The sequence below is a fragment of the Cicer arietinum genome, chromosome 3, assembly GCF_000331145.2.
Source record: "Cicer arietinum cultivar CDC Frontier isolate Library 1 chromosome 3, Cicar.CDCFrontier_v2.0, whole genome shotgun sequence".
Classification (NCBI taxonomy): domain Eukaryota; kingdom Viridiplantae; phylum Streptophyta; class Magnoliopsida; order Fabales; family Fabaceae; genus Cicer; species Cicer arietinum.
Window position 1 is genome coordinate 19,984,735 of NC_021162.2, and position 17,396 is coordinate 20,002,130.

A 17,396-nucleotide genomic window follows, 5' to 3' on the forward strand; every position below is an offset into this window, starting at 1 on the left:
TGTCCAAGATTTTGTTGTTGAACAATTTTTTACAAAGGAAACAATTGTCACAACATTTGCTACAGTTATGCAAAAATTTCCCTCTATTAATACTTTGCATTTCTTATGTTTTCCATGCTTCTTCTCTAACCATTCGATCATGTTGGTATTTCTCAATGGCTTCCAATAATCTCTTATATAACTCGTCTTGCTTTTTGATCCAAGAATCTCTCAAAAAGGTCATTCCATTTATGCTTCATCTTATGCGTTCATTCCCTTGTGTATTCCAAAGAGGTTGAGTAAAGAGCTCGACATGAAATTGAATAATAAATATGTAGGAATGTTAAGGAAAGAATGTGATGGAAGAGGGTTTGTTGGAAACTAGTTGAAGGATTGAAAGGTATAGTAACGAGGTTCACATTCATTGGTTGTGTAGTTGCAATATTATTCTGAGGCATGGGAATTGACGGGACTGTTACATGAGGGATAATAAGTGATGGGATAGTTGCTATATTGTTGTTGTTTCTGTTATTGGGAGTGAAACAGTTGTAGTTGTAACAACTTGTGATGGTGTTGGTGTTGATTGTGGTTGTTTTGACGAGGTTAGGGTTGAAATTGATTTTAATGTTCATGGGTTGAAGGGTGGTTGTGAACTTGATCAAGGGCTTCTAATTATTCAAAAAAAATTATAAGATTTACCCTACAATTTCCATTTCATCAATATTTGGTTCTCTTGTGTTCTCTTTGCATTTTCTTGGAACTTCTATGATACCAAAGTTCAGCTAATTTCCTGATTAACTAATAAAATATTTGTGTGCTTGCACAGTTAATTATGGTTATGTATATAGTTTGTGTGTGACTATTGATAGAAAATTATAATAGTTTGTGTGTGACCATTAGCAAATTATGGTTAAATATGGTTATGTATATAGTTTGTGTGTGACTATTGATACCAAATTGTTACATTGCCTCTTGTAAAAATGAACTATAAAAAGGTAAAATTATAATTTAAATTTTAGAAACATTAAAACCAAAACATCTTTGAAATGAAATAGAGTTAATGATGTGGATCAAATATGATTGAAATGGTCGCTTATTAAAATGTTCGTGAAACCAAAGTTTCTCATCTATTCTACAAAGTCTTTTTTAAATGTCTACAAAATAATTATTAAAGTTAGTTTGTTATTTGACGTGTACTTTATTAGTTTCTCATACCATCATATGTACTTTCAATGATTTGATTATGAGGGTGATCAATGACTATTTTCCAACTTCTTAGAGCTAGTAGGATTGGAACGTTTTGATGTAGAACATTATAATCACGTTTATATGGATTATTTTTTATTATATGTTCAGGAGATATTAGATGAGATCATTCGAGTTCATCGTCATCATCCTTTCTTTGCGATGTTAGTTTATCAAATATAATGTGCATACTAATTTCAACAGTTTGGGATTTTAGGTTGTAAACTCCATATCCTTTTGACATATTTGAATATCCTAAAAATATAGTTTTGTCTCATTTTAGGTCAAACTTTCTCAAGTTATCCTTATTGTTTAGAATGTAGCATAAACAACCAAAAATTGTAAAAATAAGATATGTTTGGTTTCCTATCTTTCTAGAGTTCATAAGGTATTTTGTTTATACATTTTCTGATTGAAACACAATTTAAAATATAAAAAAAATGTATTTACAGCTACAACCCAAAAGTATTTGTCAACTTTTGATTCATCTAGCATGGTTCTTGCCATTTCGTGCAAAGTTCTATTTTTTTCTCTAAACAACTCCATTTTGCCGATGAGTTCTTGCACAAGGTAAATCATGTGATGTTTCATTTTTATCAAAGTATGCTTGAAAGGATAAATTTATAAATTCTCTCCCATTATTACTTCTTACTAAGATAACATAATATTCTTTTTCATTTTGAACTTTTTTGCAAAAGTTTTAAAATGCTTCAAACGGTTGATCCTTATGTTATAGAAATAACACCCAAGTAAAATTGAAAAAATCATTCATAATAACAAATCCATATTGTTTGCTACCAAGACTAGTTGTCTTGATTGGACCAAATAGATCTGTGTGAAGTAATTCTAAAGGTCTTTGAGTTGATACAAATTTTTTTGAATAAAAATTGCTTTTAACTTGCATGCCTTTTATGCATGCCTAACATATTTTTTCTTTGTCGAAGTTTATTTTTGGTAGACCTCTTACTAAATCAAGTATAGATAATTTGGAAATAGTTTTCATATTGATACGACTAGCACGTTTGGGCCAAATCCACTTGTCTATTTCAAAAGACATGAAGCGTGATTCAAAAGGAAGTTCATCTAAGTATAAGACATAGAGGTTCTTCTTTCTTGGGTGAAGAATATTTTACTTGAAGGTGATTGTTTTACTTCACATATATTTAGTTTAAAAGTAACTTCAAATCCACTGTCGCTAAATCTACTTATGTTAAATAGGTTGTGTTTTAAACCATCTACATATTGAACATCTTCTATAGTTAAAGAGTTATAATTACATTTGATACATTTGCCTTTTATTTAGGCTTGGTCATTGTATCCAAAGATAATTGACCCTCCATCCTCTTTAACAAAGGAGAGAGGAAGCAATTTTTATCTTCTATCATATGACTTGAACATCCATTGTCCAAAAACCATGGATTTTTCTTTACACTTTGAGAGAGGATTCCTATACTGTTAGATCTTTTTTAGGTGCCCATGGTGATTTGTGTTTTTAAGGATTAGTTTGTTTCCTTAGGGAAAGTTTTCTTTTCAGAAAACAAAAAGATTCATTATGATTGGGTTTCTTACAAAAAGAATATTTTACTTTCTTTGGTTGAGAAACTTTAGAGCTATTATAGTTTGAACCTTTTAATCTCCTTTTGAGAAAACAAATTGATTCAAGATATCTTAGGCTTTTATAGTTAGCAGATCTTGATTTTTCTTCCCTTCTTTCTGGTACAATGATATTTTCAAACATTTTGTGTTTTTGAATGTTTTCAAAACCATGGTCAACCTTCTCATTTTTTCTAAATTGGTATGCCATGGTGTTTTGAAATGTTTAAGTTGATTTTACAGAGTTTGATAAATCATATTTGAGTTTTTCCACTTCAATTTTTAATAAGTAATTTTCTTTTTGTACCTTAGAAAGTTTGAGTAGTCTTTTGTTTTCTTCATTTATGTCCTTTTATCTTTCAGACATTTTGAATGAGCTTCTTGTAAACTTTTGATATTAGAACTTAGATCTTTAATAGCAGTTTCAAGTTTCACTTTTTTTTCAATTGTCTTTTGACTTTGTTCTTTATAAAACAATCATTTTTGATATAGAATATGAGAATCATTCAAAAGATTATCAAATTATTTTTTCATTTTTAAGCATAAAGGACATATATCATAAATGAATACCTCTTCAGTTTTAGTGTCTGTAATGAGACATATGCTTGCTTATTTTTCTTCTGTTCTAGATTCTTTCAAATCATCTTAGGTTGCTATCATGAATTTATTTTTGAAAGAAAATTTCGTTTCTCTTTTTTTTTTTTTTGAGAAAACATCCAATTTTGTATTGTTCTAGTTTGTTACATCCATAGCATGTGATTTGATTTATATTTGTCTGAGCTTTTGGACTTTTCTTTCCATCTTTCCTTTTCTTGAAGGTCTATCTTCTTCAAAGATTACTTCATGTGCTCTTAGTGATCCAATAACATCTTTTACACTTTGAGTACTAATGTTATTTGATTGAGTCGTAGCAATGACCATAGGTCTCCAATTGTTGGGCAAGCTTTTGAGAATTTTTCTAATTCTTTTTTTGAGATGTGTATGTCTTTCCTAGTAATCTTAGTTCATTTGTTATGCTAGTGAATCTCGAATACATCTCATCAATAGTTTTAATTTCAATTATTTGAAACATTTCAAACTTTGTGACTCTAATAATATCAATTCTTGTTTCTTTCACGTGAGTAATTCCTTCATGATGAGTTTTCAGAGTATTCCAATCATGAACCATTAAAGGCATGTCAAAAAATATGTTCATAAATGTGATCCACTAAACTATTTCAGTGTGTTCATTCCATCCCTTACTAACAACAGTCTAACAATGAACAACACAAACATAATATGGGAGAAACCAAAACAAGAAAGTTTATGGGTTTAATTATCTTATCTCATCAAATTGAGCTACAAGACTATTGCACAAACCATGGATAAATATGGAACCAAAATACAGAGAAGAAAACTGTGAAATGAAAGGTAAAAGATTTTATACTTCTCATAATTCATTACAAAAATATGATTTTCTCGTAATCTATAATTGAATAATAATAATTTACACATATCATTTTCACAATATTTCATAATTCATATAAAGTTGTTTCTCGAGCAAGTAATGTTGTTCTCATTGGTAATTGACAACAAGATTTTTGTAAATATCCAAAGGAAAAAAAAACATGAAAATCAGAGACTTGGTCAAAATGAAATTTATAGAAATATTATAATTTATGTGCTGACCTAAACTTTATTTAAAAAGAAAGTTCGTACAAGACTACACTAAAAGAAGAAGAAAAAAAAACTTAACTAAGTAACTAACCATATCACCACCACCCTGTATGGTACAACATTGACATATAAAGTTTTCTATTAAGAGTGCAACATGATTAAAGTAAACATAATGTTCAATAAGTGATCTAAAGGAAATCTTTTGTAATTTGTGAACCCTGCATCCTTGAAGATTTTCTTCCAGCTTTTTTTATTTCTTTTACTTGCATTAAAACTAGCCATCATAATCATAATTATTTCAAATAAGAGCCTGACTTCTGTCATAATTAGTAGTGTGGTGAAAGTTAAAGTGGTTTACTTCGTTTAAATATTTCTTTCACTGTCATCACATATATAATACTAAAAATAGGATAAATAATCATTATAAACCAAATTGATTTGCAAAATTATATTTAAAAACTAAATTAGTTAATTAAAGATACATTTAACGATTAAAATGACTAATAAAAAGCACACTTATGTTTATTTTTATAATTTTTTTAATTACTATTATAACCACCTCACATTTAAAAAAAAATTAAAACATAGTAAAGGTCTTCAAAATTAAGTGTGGGCCACTGCTCACACGCCTTCCTAAATGGGTTTGTCCCTAAATACTAGTATGCGAGGATGCATTTTCAAAAAAATAAAAATAATTTTTTTAACATTTTCATTATTTAAAAAAATATAGACACTTGTTCTCTTCAAAAACCCCTTATTTTATTATTAATGAGTAAAATTAACAAAATTTTAGAAAATGAAATCAAAAATATTTTCACAAAGCATGAGGATTCTACATAAACTCATTTGTTTAGCTCACCTGTATATATCTAATTGGGAGTATAGGAGGTGACTGGAGGGTAGGATTTTGGAAAGTAGGAAGGTGGAAAGTTAAGTGAAGAAGGATAGTCTCCCAACTTATATGGGTTTAGTTTTCTTCATAATACAAAATCCACATAAATTTGGGAAACTCAAAAATGTATTGGATGAAGATTTAGGGCTAAGATAAATTCTTCAAATCCTTTTAATCTCCTTATAATAATCTCAAAATTAAAAATATATTATTCATATACATCCCCTTTTCATTCTCTAAAATTTACTCTCAAATAAGATGAAAGATTTCTCTCTTTTTCTCTCCTTTCCTCCCCTCCCCTTTTCCCAAAACCCTCTCCTTCCTTTCTTCGCAAACTTCCAACAGAGCCTAATAAAACTTGCAAGAAAAGCTTAAATACAAATATCTTTAGTATGATGTTCATAAAAAAGAGATCTTGAGTCACAAAAAAAAAAAAGGGATCTATATAGTATACCACCACATGAACCCCAAAAGAATATATAAAAGAATTTGTTTCTAATCACTGTTGTCGTGGATGACAAAATACCGCAAAAGGCTAAAAATCCGCCATATAAACACGCCATTGCGGCCTATGGCACCGCCATGTAGACACAGACATAGGGACCATTCAAGATAATAAATTTCGAAGTTATTACTGTTATGCTGTCATCTACACATAAATTTTAACCCCAAAAAACATATAGTGTATTAGTTGTGAGTGCTTCATGCAATTTGCAAGAAAGTTTAGGTTCATAGATCTATATTATACCACCATGTACACCAACACATCTCCAAGTTAGACTCCAATTGCAGCTATATCAGTAATTCCTAGTTCAGAACATAGTGACTTCAAGCCAGATTCTTCCAATAGGCTGAAAGCAGCAAATCCATAGTAGGAGTGGTACAGATCTGGAAACTCTCCTGGGAATTTGCTGAAACCACCATACTGGAGAATGCAAATATAAGCAGCATTAATGTGAGTAACAAAATTAGTTTAAACAGCCAAAACAATTCAATATTATTAAGTTTTTTATATTGTGACTAATTCATCCTTACAAAACTGCCTTCTAAAGTGAGAGATATCACTCTTAATAAACTATTTTCAGGTCTTGTCTTTTTCCAATGAGGGACCAGAGTTTTTTCCAATATATCCACCCCCATCACGCCCAAATACTATTGACTTTGGTAGGTGCCATGGTGGATAGTATGGTGGATGGTTCTAATACCATCTTAGAATTTGGGTTGGCAGGTGAGGGGTGCCAAACTGCCAATCTTGGGTTTTTCCCAATAAATATGGTAGGTGGCCCTCATCAGTTATCAATGTAAATGTAAGACTTGGATTTTTTGCAATAAATATCATTCTGGTAGAGAAAATCTGAGTTTCAAAATTAGTTCCACCAGCCCAGAAAAATAGTTTTCCCCTTTCAATGTGTAATGAAAGGAAATAATAATCTGATCTTTTAAAGTGAATTTGATGTTATTTTCCATCAGTGGACTAAGTGTTAAACCAATGGTTTTCTCTAACATGCGAGCTCGACTAAGTAGCATTGACACTTCAGATTGAAGGCGTGTTCGGTGTCCGAAACAACACCGACGTAAGTGTTTACATTCAATCACTTTCCTTTTCTCAAATTATAACCAGTGTCGTGTCCATGTCAAAGCTTCATAGAAGCCCAATCTAAGTAAAATAAGACAGTCTGACAGACATCATCCTACAAACTTGACAAGGTTACAAACTTCTGCTTTCTAATACTTATCAGTGGCAAGTTCCATCAAGAATACCAAATACATGCAAAGGACATAAATATAACTTGAAGGGCACAACATATAGTAATTTCTTGATTCACTGTCTTCAAAAATCAACATAAATCTTAATTGTATAGCACATTGTATCGAAAATAACTAACGACTGTAGTACCTTATATTGACAGGAAAGCAAAAATCGACGTAGAGCTTTATCATCAACAAAGTTGCAGCCACCTAGAATTCTTAAAACGGCTCCGATCCTACCAAATGTATGATTCTTGTCAAGCAAGGCTTTAACTTGCAAATAATATTGTACCATAGAAATTGATTAAGATCAATTGAGTGCTTACCAAAATGCATAACACGTATCACTAGATTTATTAGGTCTACCTTGAAATCCACCATCAGTTCCTTGCCTCTGTAAAGGAAGACAAAGTAAATGAATCTTTACCGGCAGACAAACACATCATGTGCTTAAAGGTTAACCAAACACGGTTATCAGATTCTTACGGTACATGTGAGTCGTATCTTGATTCAATAATTCAACAGTCAAGTCAAATGAAAGTCACTGTAGAAACTTAGTGCTTATAATTTTGTTACTGTCACTTTTTTTTTTCCTTAGATTGTTTTTTACCAGGTATCTTACAATTCATAATAAGATTCGATTCACGATTCGGAAAAAAGGTATACTGATTTAGGATTTGAATCTCGATTTGACAACCATGTGACCAAGCACTAAGTGATTAATTAATTATTAATACAGAAAAATCACCACTCCGTCATATGAAGGGCATTCACAAATAAGCAACTCTGCATTCGCTTATTTACAAATTAATACAATCTATTCGGCGTATGTTAAAAGAGTTTGATGTTCAGACCTGCAAGATCCAGTCCAACAACAATGGCAAATCTATCAAAGAAGACAAATTACAACTTGAGAGAGCATTGTCTTCAATGAATCCCATTAACCGGAGAGATGCGATAGCACAATAAGTTGCACCACCTGTGACACTAAAACAAGTAATGTTGATAAACATCTTTTGAGCAATAATGAACATTTTAAAAAAGGGATGAACATCGCCTTTCAAGATGCGTGCACAGAACACAAGGCCTACATTTTAATCTCCTACAAACTTAGACATTGTAAACAATAAACATGTGTCCAACAAATCTATCATGAGATGGACAATAGCATAAAAAAGGATAAAACTATTGCAAAAGATTAGCATAATTGATATGACAAATAAGATTCCAATTGCCCTTCTCATCATAATACAGAAAATCACATCTAAATTGTTATAAAAGATTGTTTCAACTCACCATGAGACTCTGCACCAGGAACTAATCCAAACCCACCATCATAACACTAGAAAGAATAACGGAAAAAGAAAAGGATGTCAGTTTCATTTATGTACGCACACACTCACATGTTAAGTGCATTTTTGGATTGACGGTAAGTTTGACAGAATCACAGTGTGCCACCATGATTTTGACAAGAGCTACACTTGTTGATCTATAAAAAAATATCATGGATTCACCAGCAACTTCGTCAAACTCAGCGTGATTCCAAACAGACACTATTTTACCATCACTAGTTGAGGCACTATTTTTACAAACCTGGCAATGTAATATGTAATCCTTGACTTTTTCCTTGTCCATGCCACTCCAGTTATCAAGCATGAAACAAATGGCAGCTGAAAAAGTTAATTAGTTAAGATAATGTACAATATAGCATAATTATCTATTAACTAACCAAATAGCACTTCCATTTCATGTATTTTTCTCTAACCTGCACAATATACAAATCTAAGATCTGTTTCACCACCGGTATGAATAGGCATGAAACTGTCAATAAAGATGAAAGAGTTCATGAACAAGAAGTAACTTCAATTAATCATCATTAAGGGTATATATTTCGACACAAACCTCCAGAACTATGCACCATAAAACTGAAAAAACAGTAGTAGATTTTACTGATTTGGCCAATACATAAGCAGAAACGACACGGCTCAAATCCAAATTTCAAAAGCTTACCTTCCATCGGGCTGTTGAAGATTCTTCATCGAAGCCGAAATCAATTCAGAATCAAGACTTGACAGATCATAACCAACAATTTTCAATATGGATAGGGCACAATAAGTACTTGCCAAGTGACTGTTGTTATGGCGAAAAACCTACAAAAAACAACACATAACTTAGGATTCATGACCAAAATAAAAAAAAAATAAAATAAAATAAAAACATTAACACTTTAAATTTCAAATTCAATATTTTCCACAAAGGATTAGCCCAGTGGTTTAAGTTAGGACACTGAAGCAGTTTTACAAAGGAGGTAAGTCAAGGGATTGATTTCTGCTACTAATATTTCCCCCTCTCCTAAAGAATTATCGAATTAACAGCTAATATTTGTTTGTAAGGCCTAACACAACTAACACTGTCGATGTTGTTAGGCTGAATATTTTCTTTGGTGACGTGAGTTCGAATCCAGGATCTCAACTCTACGTGTGTAAATTTACTGATGGTATTAAATACCCAAAAAAAAAACCACTAATATATGCCAATAAAAAAAGAAAAAAAGAAAATCAATCTTTTACAAACCCCGTTTTCATCGGGAGGAAACTGTGAATTTCTGGAACCATGAAACCCATAGAATTGTCCTGCACAAAAAACCCTTCAAATGGGTCATCAAAAAATCATTTTTTCCGACAAAACACAATTAACAACTGCATTTACATACCATCATCAGAATCAGCTGCATTTCCAGGCCGAATTTGGAAAGACAAAACCCAATTAGCAATAGCTTCCTTCTCATCAACCTACAATCACAAAAAAAATATAAAAAAAAAAAATTGATGTCACAAAAATGAATTGATGTATGAAAATATAATTAAAACATATGAATAGGATATAAATGTATTATACTGAAGGGAGAGAGTTGAGGATGTCAAGGGAAGAAATAACGAAGTAAGCGAGAGTGAGGTGGTTGATTTCTTGGGATTCATAGGGATTTGGAAGCAAGTGATACATCATTTCAACAAATGTAACATGAAGATCTTTGTCCATAATTTCTGAACTGTGTTCTGTTGAATTCATCACTCACTCTTGTTATTGCGGATCCTGATCAACAATGGTAAATTTCAATGGTGTTTATTGTTGGCAAAAAAAATATGAACGAATAAAAGGATTTATTTTGTAGGAGCACGAGTTTAAAGTTAGTACAGAATAGAGTAAATTATCAAAATTGCCCTTGGAATTCGGAGAGGTAGAACATTTACTTCTCAATTTTGGAAATACAGAATTAATATTCTGAAATTGAAAGACATGTAATATAGTTGAAAGACGTGTAACATAGTTCTTCTCGTAATAAAATTGACGGGGATATTAAGGGTTTATACAACGAGGTCAACTTTTAGTTTATTTATTGTCATTTAAGATATCAGTTAATTTTATTTTTTTAAAGACACGAAAGGTTAATTTGTCTTATTTTGAAAATGAAGTTGAAGTTTATTTTTTAAATTAAAATTTTATTATCTATTGAAACGATAACATCTATATTTATATAATGTATATACTCTTTTTTTTTCTATGATTTTATATTAAACTTTGTTGCAATGATGGAAGAAAAATAAGAATTGATTATATAAAATCGAGCAAATTAGTCTCTCGTGTATCTAAAATCGGGAAAATTAATCTCTTGTGTATCCAAATTCGGACAAATTCGTTTATTTTTTAGATGACAATGAGTTGACTAATAATTGGGCTTACCATGCAAGTAGTTAAGGTCCAGATCAACCTCATTAACTGAACAAACTAACAGAAAGACTATATTGTTCGACGTCTTTTAATTTTAATGAGTTATTTGCCCATTTTCAAAATTCAATAGGATAAATGATCGACCCCTACAATTTCAAGAGGCAATTTGGTAATAGTAAAAAATATATTGTGTCATTTAATAAAAACTTAATATTGTGTCAAAAAGAAAAAGTAAGGAGAAAAAATAATTATAAATATTTCATCAAATTATTGGAAAAAAAAATCACGTAGAAGAGATGGTAATCCTTAGAGTTTTCTACCAAGTACTTCCCACTTAAATCTGTCACCCTCAATCCATATGAAAATACAATTTTACCCTTTTAACTTGTTAAATTTTCAGAATATTCGAAAGTTTCCAAATGATAATTTTTCAGAATTTTCAAAACTTTCGAAATAGGAAAATTTCAAAACTTTCTATATTTGGAAACTTTCGAAACTTTCCAGATTTTGAAACTTTCGAAGCTTTTCAGATTTCGAAGCTTTTCAGATTTGGAAATTTTCAAAACTTTTCAGATTTGGAAACTATCAAAACTTTCCAGATTTGGAAACTTTCAAAACTTTACAAATTTTTGAAATGTAATCCTTAATTCTAAAATTTGAAACTTTCAAAAATTCTGAAAATTGTCATTTTAAAACTTTCGAATATTTTGAAAATTTATCAAGTTAAAAGGCCAAAATTGTATTTTCATATAGATTGGGGGTGACCGCTTTAAGTGGGGGATGTGTGGTAAAAAAACTCTAATCCTTATATATTAGCTCCATGCCACGTGTTGGAGGGGCGAAAAAACCAAATAACAAAAAGGCCCATTAAGAAAAAGCCCACAAAATTTCATGGGCTTGGAGGGCTCATAGGCCCATTTTAAAAAAATCAAAATTTTTAATGAAATAAAAAATCTTTCAATTTCTTTTTTCGATTTTTATGGTATCCTCATCTAAAGTTTAATAAAACATAACATATATGATACGACAACAACTACTCCATAGAAGTTTATGAGTTTTCATTAGACAAAATAATATATTTTAGTATTTACGAAGGGAATGATACAAGCAAATAAATTCACCATCACTAGTTGATTCATGGATTCTCATACCATAATATTATGTCAGCAAAGTAATGAATAAAAACATAACAAACATTCAAAAGTATTTGCAAACAAATAATTTTAAATATAACAAGTAATCATGCAAACGTCTATTATAAAAAGTAAGAGCCAATAGGCTTTGTAGACACAATTAACAAGTAAGCCAATTGAAACGGAGTAGTGTCTTTCCATCCAGAAGCCGTATGAGTCGAGGATAGTAGTATTAGATTTATCACGAATTAAAATACTAAATATTACCATTCCAATTTTTAGAAAATCCATGTAACAAGTTTCGAGTACAAATCAACATTTGGATGTGATTAGGAAGAATGAAACTTCTGTATTTGGTGAGAATATGTACACCAATACTAAAAGAAGACTTTGATTCTACTATGATGATAGGAATACTTAGCACATCTGGTATCATTAAGGAAAGTAGAGGATACTTTTTCTCATTAACCTTTCAATAAAGAAGTACCTCAAAATCTTCATATTCTTCGTCAACTTCAATTGACTTTTCTTTAAGATATGCATATAATTCACTCTTCCCATTGTTATATGTAGGCTGATTTTGAAAAGTTTTTAAACCACATATAATGTATAAAAAATTAATATCATTATGAGTAATCTAAAAACAAGAAGGGTTGAAATGAAATAAAGTTAATTATTGTTTTAGGATAAAAAACCTCACACTTATGATTTTACATTTCTTAGTCTTACTTCTCTCTCTGAATGATTTTGACAATGAGATGGAATCTTAGGATGTGAGAGAGGAGAACAGTTTGATTATTAAAAATACTCACATATTATTGATAAAGCACTCTAAATATGTCATCTTTATTTTTAAACTCAGTGTTGCAAGTTAAAACATCAATGGTAGTGTAACAATACTTCAAAAAGGAACCTTCAAGTGTGGGTCAAGAATATCTACAACGGCTAGTAGTACACTTTAATCTGTCCAATATTTGTCAAATTTTGTTTTCATATTTGTAGCCATTTTCTTTATAACATCATCAGCTTTATCTTGGTTTTCTTTTAAGATGCACTGTACTTTCCACACTTGCATAAAATGCAAGTTTGCAGTTGGATATGACTATTCTAAGATCAATTTTGTGACTTCATAAAATGATTATAAGAAATCACGTATGCTTTCCCATTTCCCATTCTTCGTCAGATGGACAATGTTTATAATTCATATCTGTCACTATGTCTACATATATGTTATTAATTCATATCAACATTTTGACAACTCGTTCTCTCTCTATGTCTACATATATGTTAATAAAGGGTAAACCCCCAAAAGTTACATGTCTCACTACATTCATCTTTGAAAGAATTGTTTTACAATAAATTTGACTCTAAAAAATCTAGATACAAATTTCACCTATTGAAAATTAGGGAGGGGTCAATTTGGTGATGAATGAACCTTCAAAAAAAGACTAAATTATGTGAGTAACTTTAGAACATTAAATTGAGTATTTACTCTAAATTTTTTACATTGCTCAAAAGGAAAAAAAATGTTTCATATGATTGTGAGAAGATGTCAAACAATAATACGTTTTCTTGTCAATAAAAAATTAAAAAAAAAAAACTTTGTATTTGACCAAATGTATTGCACCAAGTTAAAAATAAAATGTTTAGAGCATCAAATTGCATTAGGGAACTAAATTGTGTATGGACTTTCAAATAGGCTCATTCAGCAAGATAGTAAACTCTAGCTTCAATTTTAACTTGAAGCAAGAATATACCTTGATTAGGGTAGTTAGGATTCCTCCAACATATAGCATATTTCACCACCTTTCTTGCAAATCTTTATAATCTGAAAGAGTAATATAAAATAAGCAAAAACTATCAAATGTGAGATTTTAATTTCATAATCATTACCAAAAAATGTCCAACAATAGTTGAGCAACGTAATTTTTAGCACATACATAAGGATTCTGATAAGATTATGGCCCCTAATTTTAGGATTCAAATAGGGTTCTTAGTGAGACATATAACAGATGTATTATTATAGGAAATATCAATAACAATGTCATGAAAATAAATTGAATCTCAACAACAAAAAAGTAGAACTCAAACATAGAAGGAAGAAGGATACCTCAACAAAATAAAACAAAGGTATGATATATTACCTAGAACAATAAAGACAAGAGAATGTCGAGTCGCGATGGTGGAAAACAACAAATCAACGGTGAAGGTAATAAAACAGAGGTTGAACAACAAAAAAAGTAACAGAGGTCAAAAAATCAATGGCGACAATGGCCTGAATCGATTGTGACGGTGGTTGGAACCAAACAAACAGATGATAAATTGGACATCTTGCGCCACTTTGATTCTAGGGTTCCATGGGTAAGAGGCTAAGAGTTGATTCAGATTATGAAAACTGGAGAATTGGCTATTGTACCCCCCCATTTAAATTTATACCCCCCCAACTTAATATTTTTTAAGTAAAATACCCAAAATAACCCTAAAAAAAACAGTAAAAGTCAAAATAAGAAAAAATTGAAACACTTTACCCCCACACTTGAAAAATCCGGAAAAGTAAGTTTTTAGAAAAAAAAAAAAGTTTTTACCGGAAATTTCAAGAGGATTGAAATTTCCGGTAGTTCAAAATACATACCAAAAATTTCAAAAACGAAATTTCCGAGAGGCAAACCGGAAATTTGAAAAATCCGGTAGTTGTAAATTCCCGGAAATTTCGTTTTTGAAATTTCCGGTATGTATTTTGAACTACCGGAAATTTCAATCCTTTTTGAAATTTCCGGTACACTGTGTAATTTTTTTTTTTTAATTTTTGTTTATTGAATTTTGTTAGTGAGGACCAGAGGAGAAAAATCTGACGGTGGTGATTATTCGCGAGTTCGGCCTCCTACACAATCAAATAGGAGAGCTGCTGTTGAAAAAAGGAGAAAGAGAAATGAGGAAAGGCAGGCGCCCCAGGATGAGCAGCCCCAGCAAAATCTTATGTTTGATGCAGAACATGATGAGCATCCCCAGCACGATCATGTGTTTTATGATGAATATGACCAGCAGCAGCAATAGTTTGATGATGAACATGGTCAGCAGCACCAGCCTGATGAACCCATGTTTCCTGGAGGTCCTTATGATCTTTCTGTCCTTACAGATTATGAGCATCATATTGCAATTAATGTGTGGAATGGACAGGTTAGTAAATAATTTATTTTATTACATATTATAATATATTTGTAGTATACGTTATTTTATTACACATTATAATTTATTTGTAGTATAAGATTATAATATATTTTTAATTGTGTTATTTTTAATTAAACAGGAAAGATGTGCCTTGAAAGTTGTTTCGAATGGCAAAAAGCAAGACAAAATCATTGATATTAGATATCATTTACCTGCTCAAATAGACCATTGGATTAATATATTTGGATTACGTCCTCTGAGAAGATGTAGTTTGCATATGATTGACGGTAATATGATATCTGCTTTTGCTGAGAGATGGCACGCAGAGACTAGTTCATTTCACCTGCCATTCGGTGAAATGACTATTACTCTTGACGACGTAAGGGGTCTTTTGAGCATCCCGTGTACTGGAGAGTTTTTCACACCTCCCGCAAATGTCAATGAAGATTTGGCAATTGCTGCTGCTGTTGAGTTGTTGGGGGTTACATATGATGAAGCTGTCACTGAGACTAGGACCAATAGAGGGGCCTCGTATAGTTTTGAGTGGTTGAAAGAGGTATTTTTTAAGAAACTTCATGAACGAAGATATGACTGTGCAGCTAGGGCATATCTACTTCATTTGGTAGGATGTACCATTCTTGCGGATAAAAGTTTTACACTTGTATCTGCCAAATATCTCTTTCTAGGATGTACCATTCTTGCGGATAAAAGTTTTACACTTGTATCTGCAAAATATCTCTTTCTGTTTCAAGATCTGGATAGTTGTGGTAAATGGGCATGGGGACCGGCTGCACTTGTTGTGCTATATGACTATCTTAGAGACAGTACATTGCCTGCAACCAAACAGATTGGAGGATATTTGTCTTTATTTCAGGTACTATTATATTTATTATACTTATCATTATTTTTTTAATTATTTCATCACCTTAATAATTTTACTACATTTCAATTATTTACAGACTTGGATTTATGAACATTTCCCTGATATTTGTAAACGGGATATGGATGAGCATATTTCCTCGATGCCACGGATGTTTCGTTGGACGGCAAAACAAACATCTGGGAATGTGGCATATTACAGGGCAAAGTTGGATGCTTTGAGGGATACGGATATTATCTGGGCACCAGATTACGATCAGAACGCTGTGACACGATTTCAGTCTGTGTCATTATTTACAGGATACATTCGTTGGTGTTTCACGATGGTTCCGTATTTACCTGAGAGGTGCATACGGCAGTTTGGGTATACTCAACACATTCCTCCTACACCACCGATGCTTGTTGCACGTGATGTCGACGTTGAATGGAGTATGTACCGGAATTCTGTACGATCACTTCGAGCTAGATTGCATCCAGCTGCATATCCACATGAGTGTGTTGAGGGATACATCCAGTGGTATTATAGGATATCTCATCCTCGGATGATCCCTTATGTTGTTGCATATGCTGGTCCTAGTTATGATGCTGATACTGGTCCTAGTTATGATGCTGATGCTGGTCCTAGTTATGATGCTGATGCTGGTCCTAGTCATGATGCTAGTCCCGATACTAGTTGTACACGGTGTCACGCAGTTGGTGGTCTTATACAGCAGAGTTTAGATTTGCATATGGGTGGTCCTGAAGATGAGATGTGTGTCTTATTGGAGAGAGCTTTATATATTTCTAGAGGAGGAGATTATCAGTAGTATCATAGTTGTATTATTCAGACTTATTTTATTATTCGTGGGTTATTTGTTATTCAGACTTATTGTATTAGCGACTTATTCAGACTTATTTATTAGCGATTTATTTATTTATTAGATGATTGACACTCAGTTATTATTAGCGACGTATTCAGACTTATTTATTATTAGCGATTTATTATTCAGAGTTATTAGCGATTTATTATTCAGAGTTATTATTATTCAGAGTTATTAGCGATTTATTTATTATTCTGAGTTATTATTAGCGACTTATTTATTATTCTGAGTTATTATTAGCGATTTATTTATTATTCAGAGTTATTATTAGCGACCTATTTATTATTCAGAGTTATTATTAGCGACTTATTTATTATTCAGAGTTACTATTAGCGATTGATTTATTATTCTGAGTTATTATTAGCGATTTATTTATTATTCTGAATTATTATTAGCGACCTATTTATTATTCAGACTTAATTAATTAGTCACTTATTTATTATTCAGAGTTATTATTAGCGACTTATTTATTATTCAGAGTTATTATTAGCGACTAAATTATAAACAAGAGTT

General features: G+C 31.4%; 1 protein-coding gene across 5 annotated transcripts; it reads right to left on the reverse strand.

The window, feature by feature from the left end:
- Positions 1–5,816: 5,816 nt before the first annotated feature.
- On the reverse strand, positions 5,817–10,459 carry LOC101500300 (geranylgeranyl transferase type-1 subunit beta). Of its 5 annotated transcripts, none has more exons than XM_004492069.4 (12): positions 10,310–10,459; positions 10,013–10,207; positions 9,828–9,906; positions 9,689–9,747; positions 9,125–9,264; positions 8,880–8,935; positions 8,708–8,784; positions 8,411–8,456; positions 7,969–8,093; positions 7,441–7,508; positions 7,263–7,350; positions 5,817–6,290 (listed from the first exon to the last, which is right to left on the reverse strand). In XM_004492069.4, exons 2-12 carry the CDS (start codon positions 10,181–10,183, stop codon positions 6,141–6,143), a joined length of 1,059 nt encoding a protein of 352 aa, XP_004492126.1. In that variant the 5' UTR covers positions 10,184–10,207; positions 10,310–10,459; the 3' UTR covers positions 5,817–6,140. The 5 variants fall into 5 exon arrangements, with proteins under 5 accessions (XP_004492126.1, XP_073221724.1, XP_073221725.1 ...); XM_073365623.1 differs by having other exon boundaries at positions 10,366–10,384; XM_073365624.1 differs by lacking the exon at positions 9,689–9,747.
- Positions 10,460–17,396: the final 6,937 nt, after the last annotated feature.

Bases quoted from the DNA above. Each gene is read 5' to 3' on its own strand.
- LOC101500300 (XM_004492069.4), bottom strand. From the start codon at position 10,183: ATGAATTCAACAGAACACAGTTCAGAAATTATGGACAAAGATCTTCAT. The intron at 9,907-10,012 runs GTATAATACATT...TTGTGATTGTAG, and splicing joins TCCTCAACTCTCTCCCTTCA to GTTGATGAGAAGGAAGCTAT. The intron at 7,351-7,440 runs GTAAGCACTCAA...TACATTTGGTAG, and splicing joins GATACGTGTTATGCATTTTG to GATCGGAGCCGTTTTAAGAA.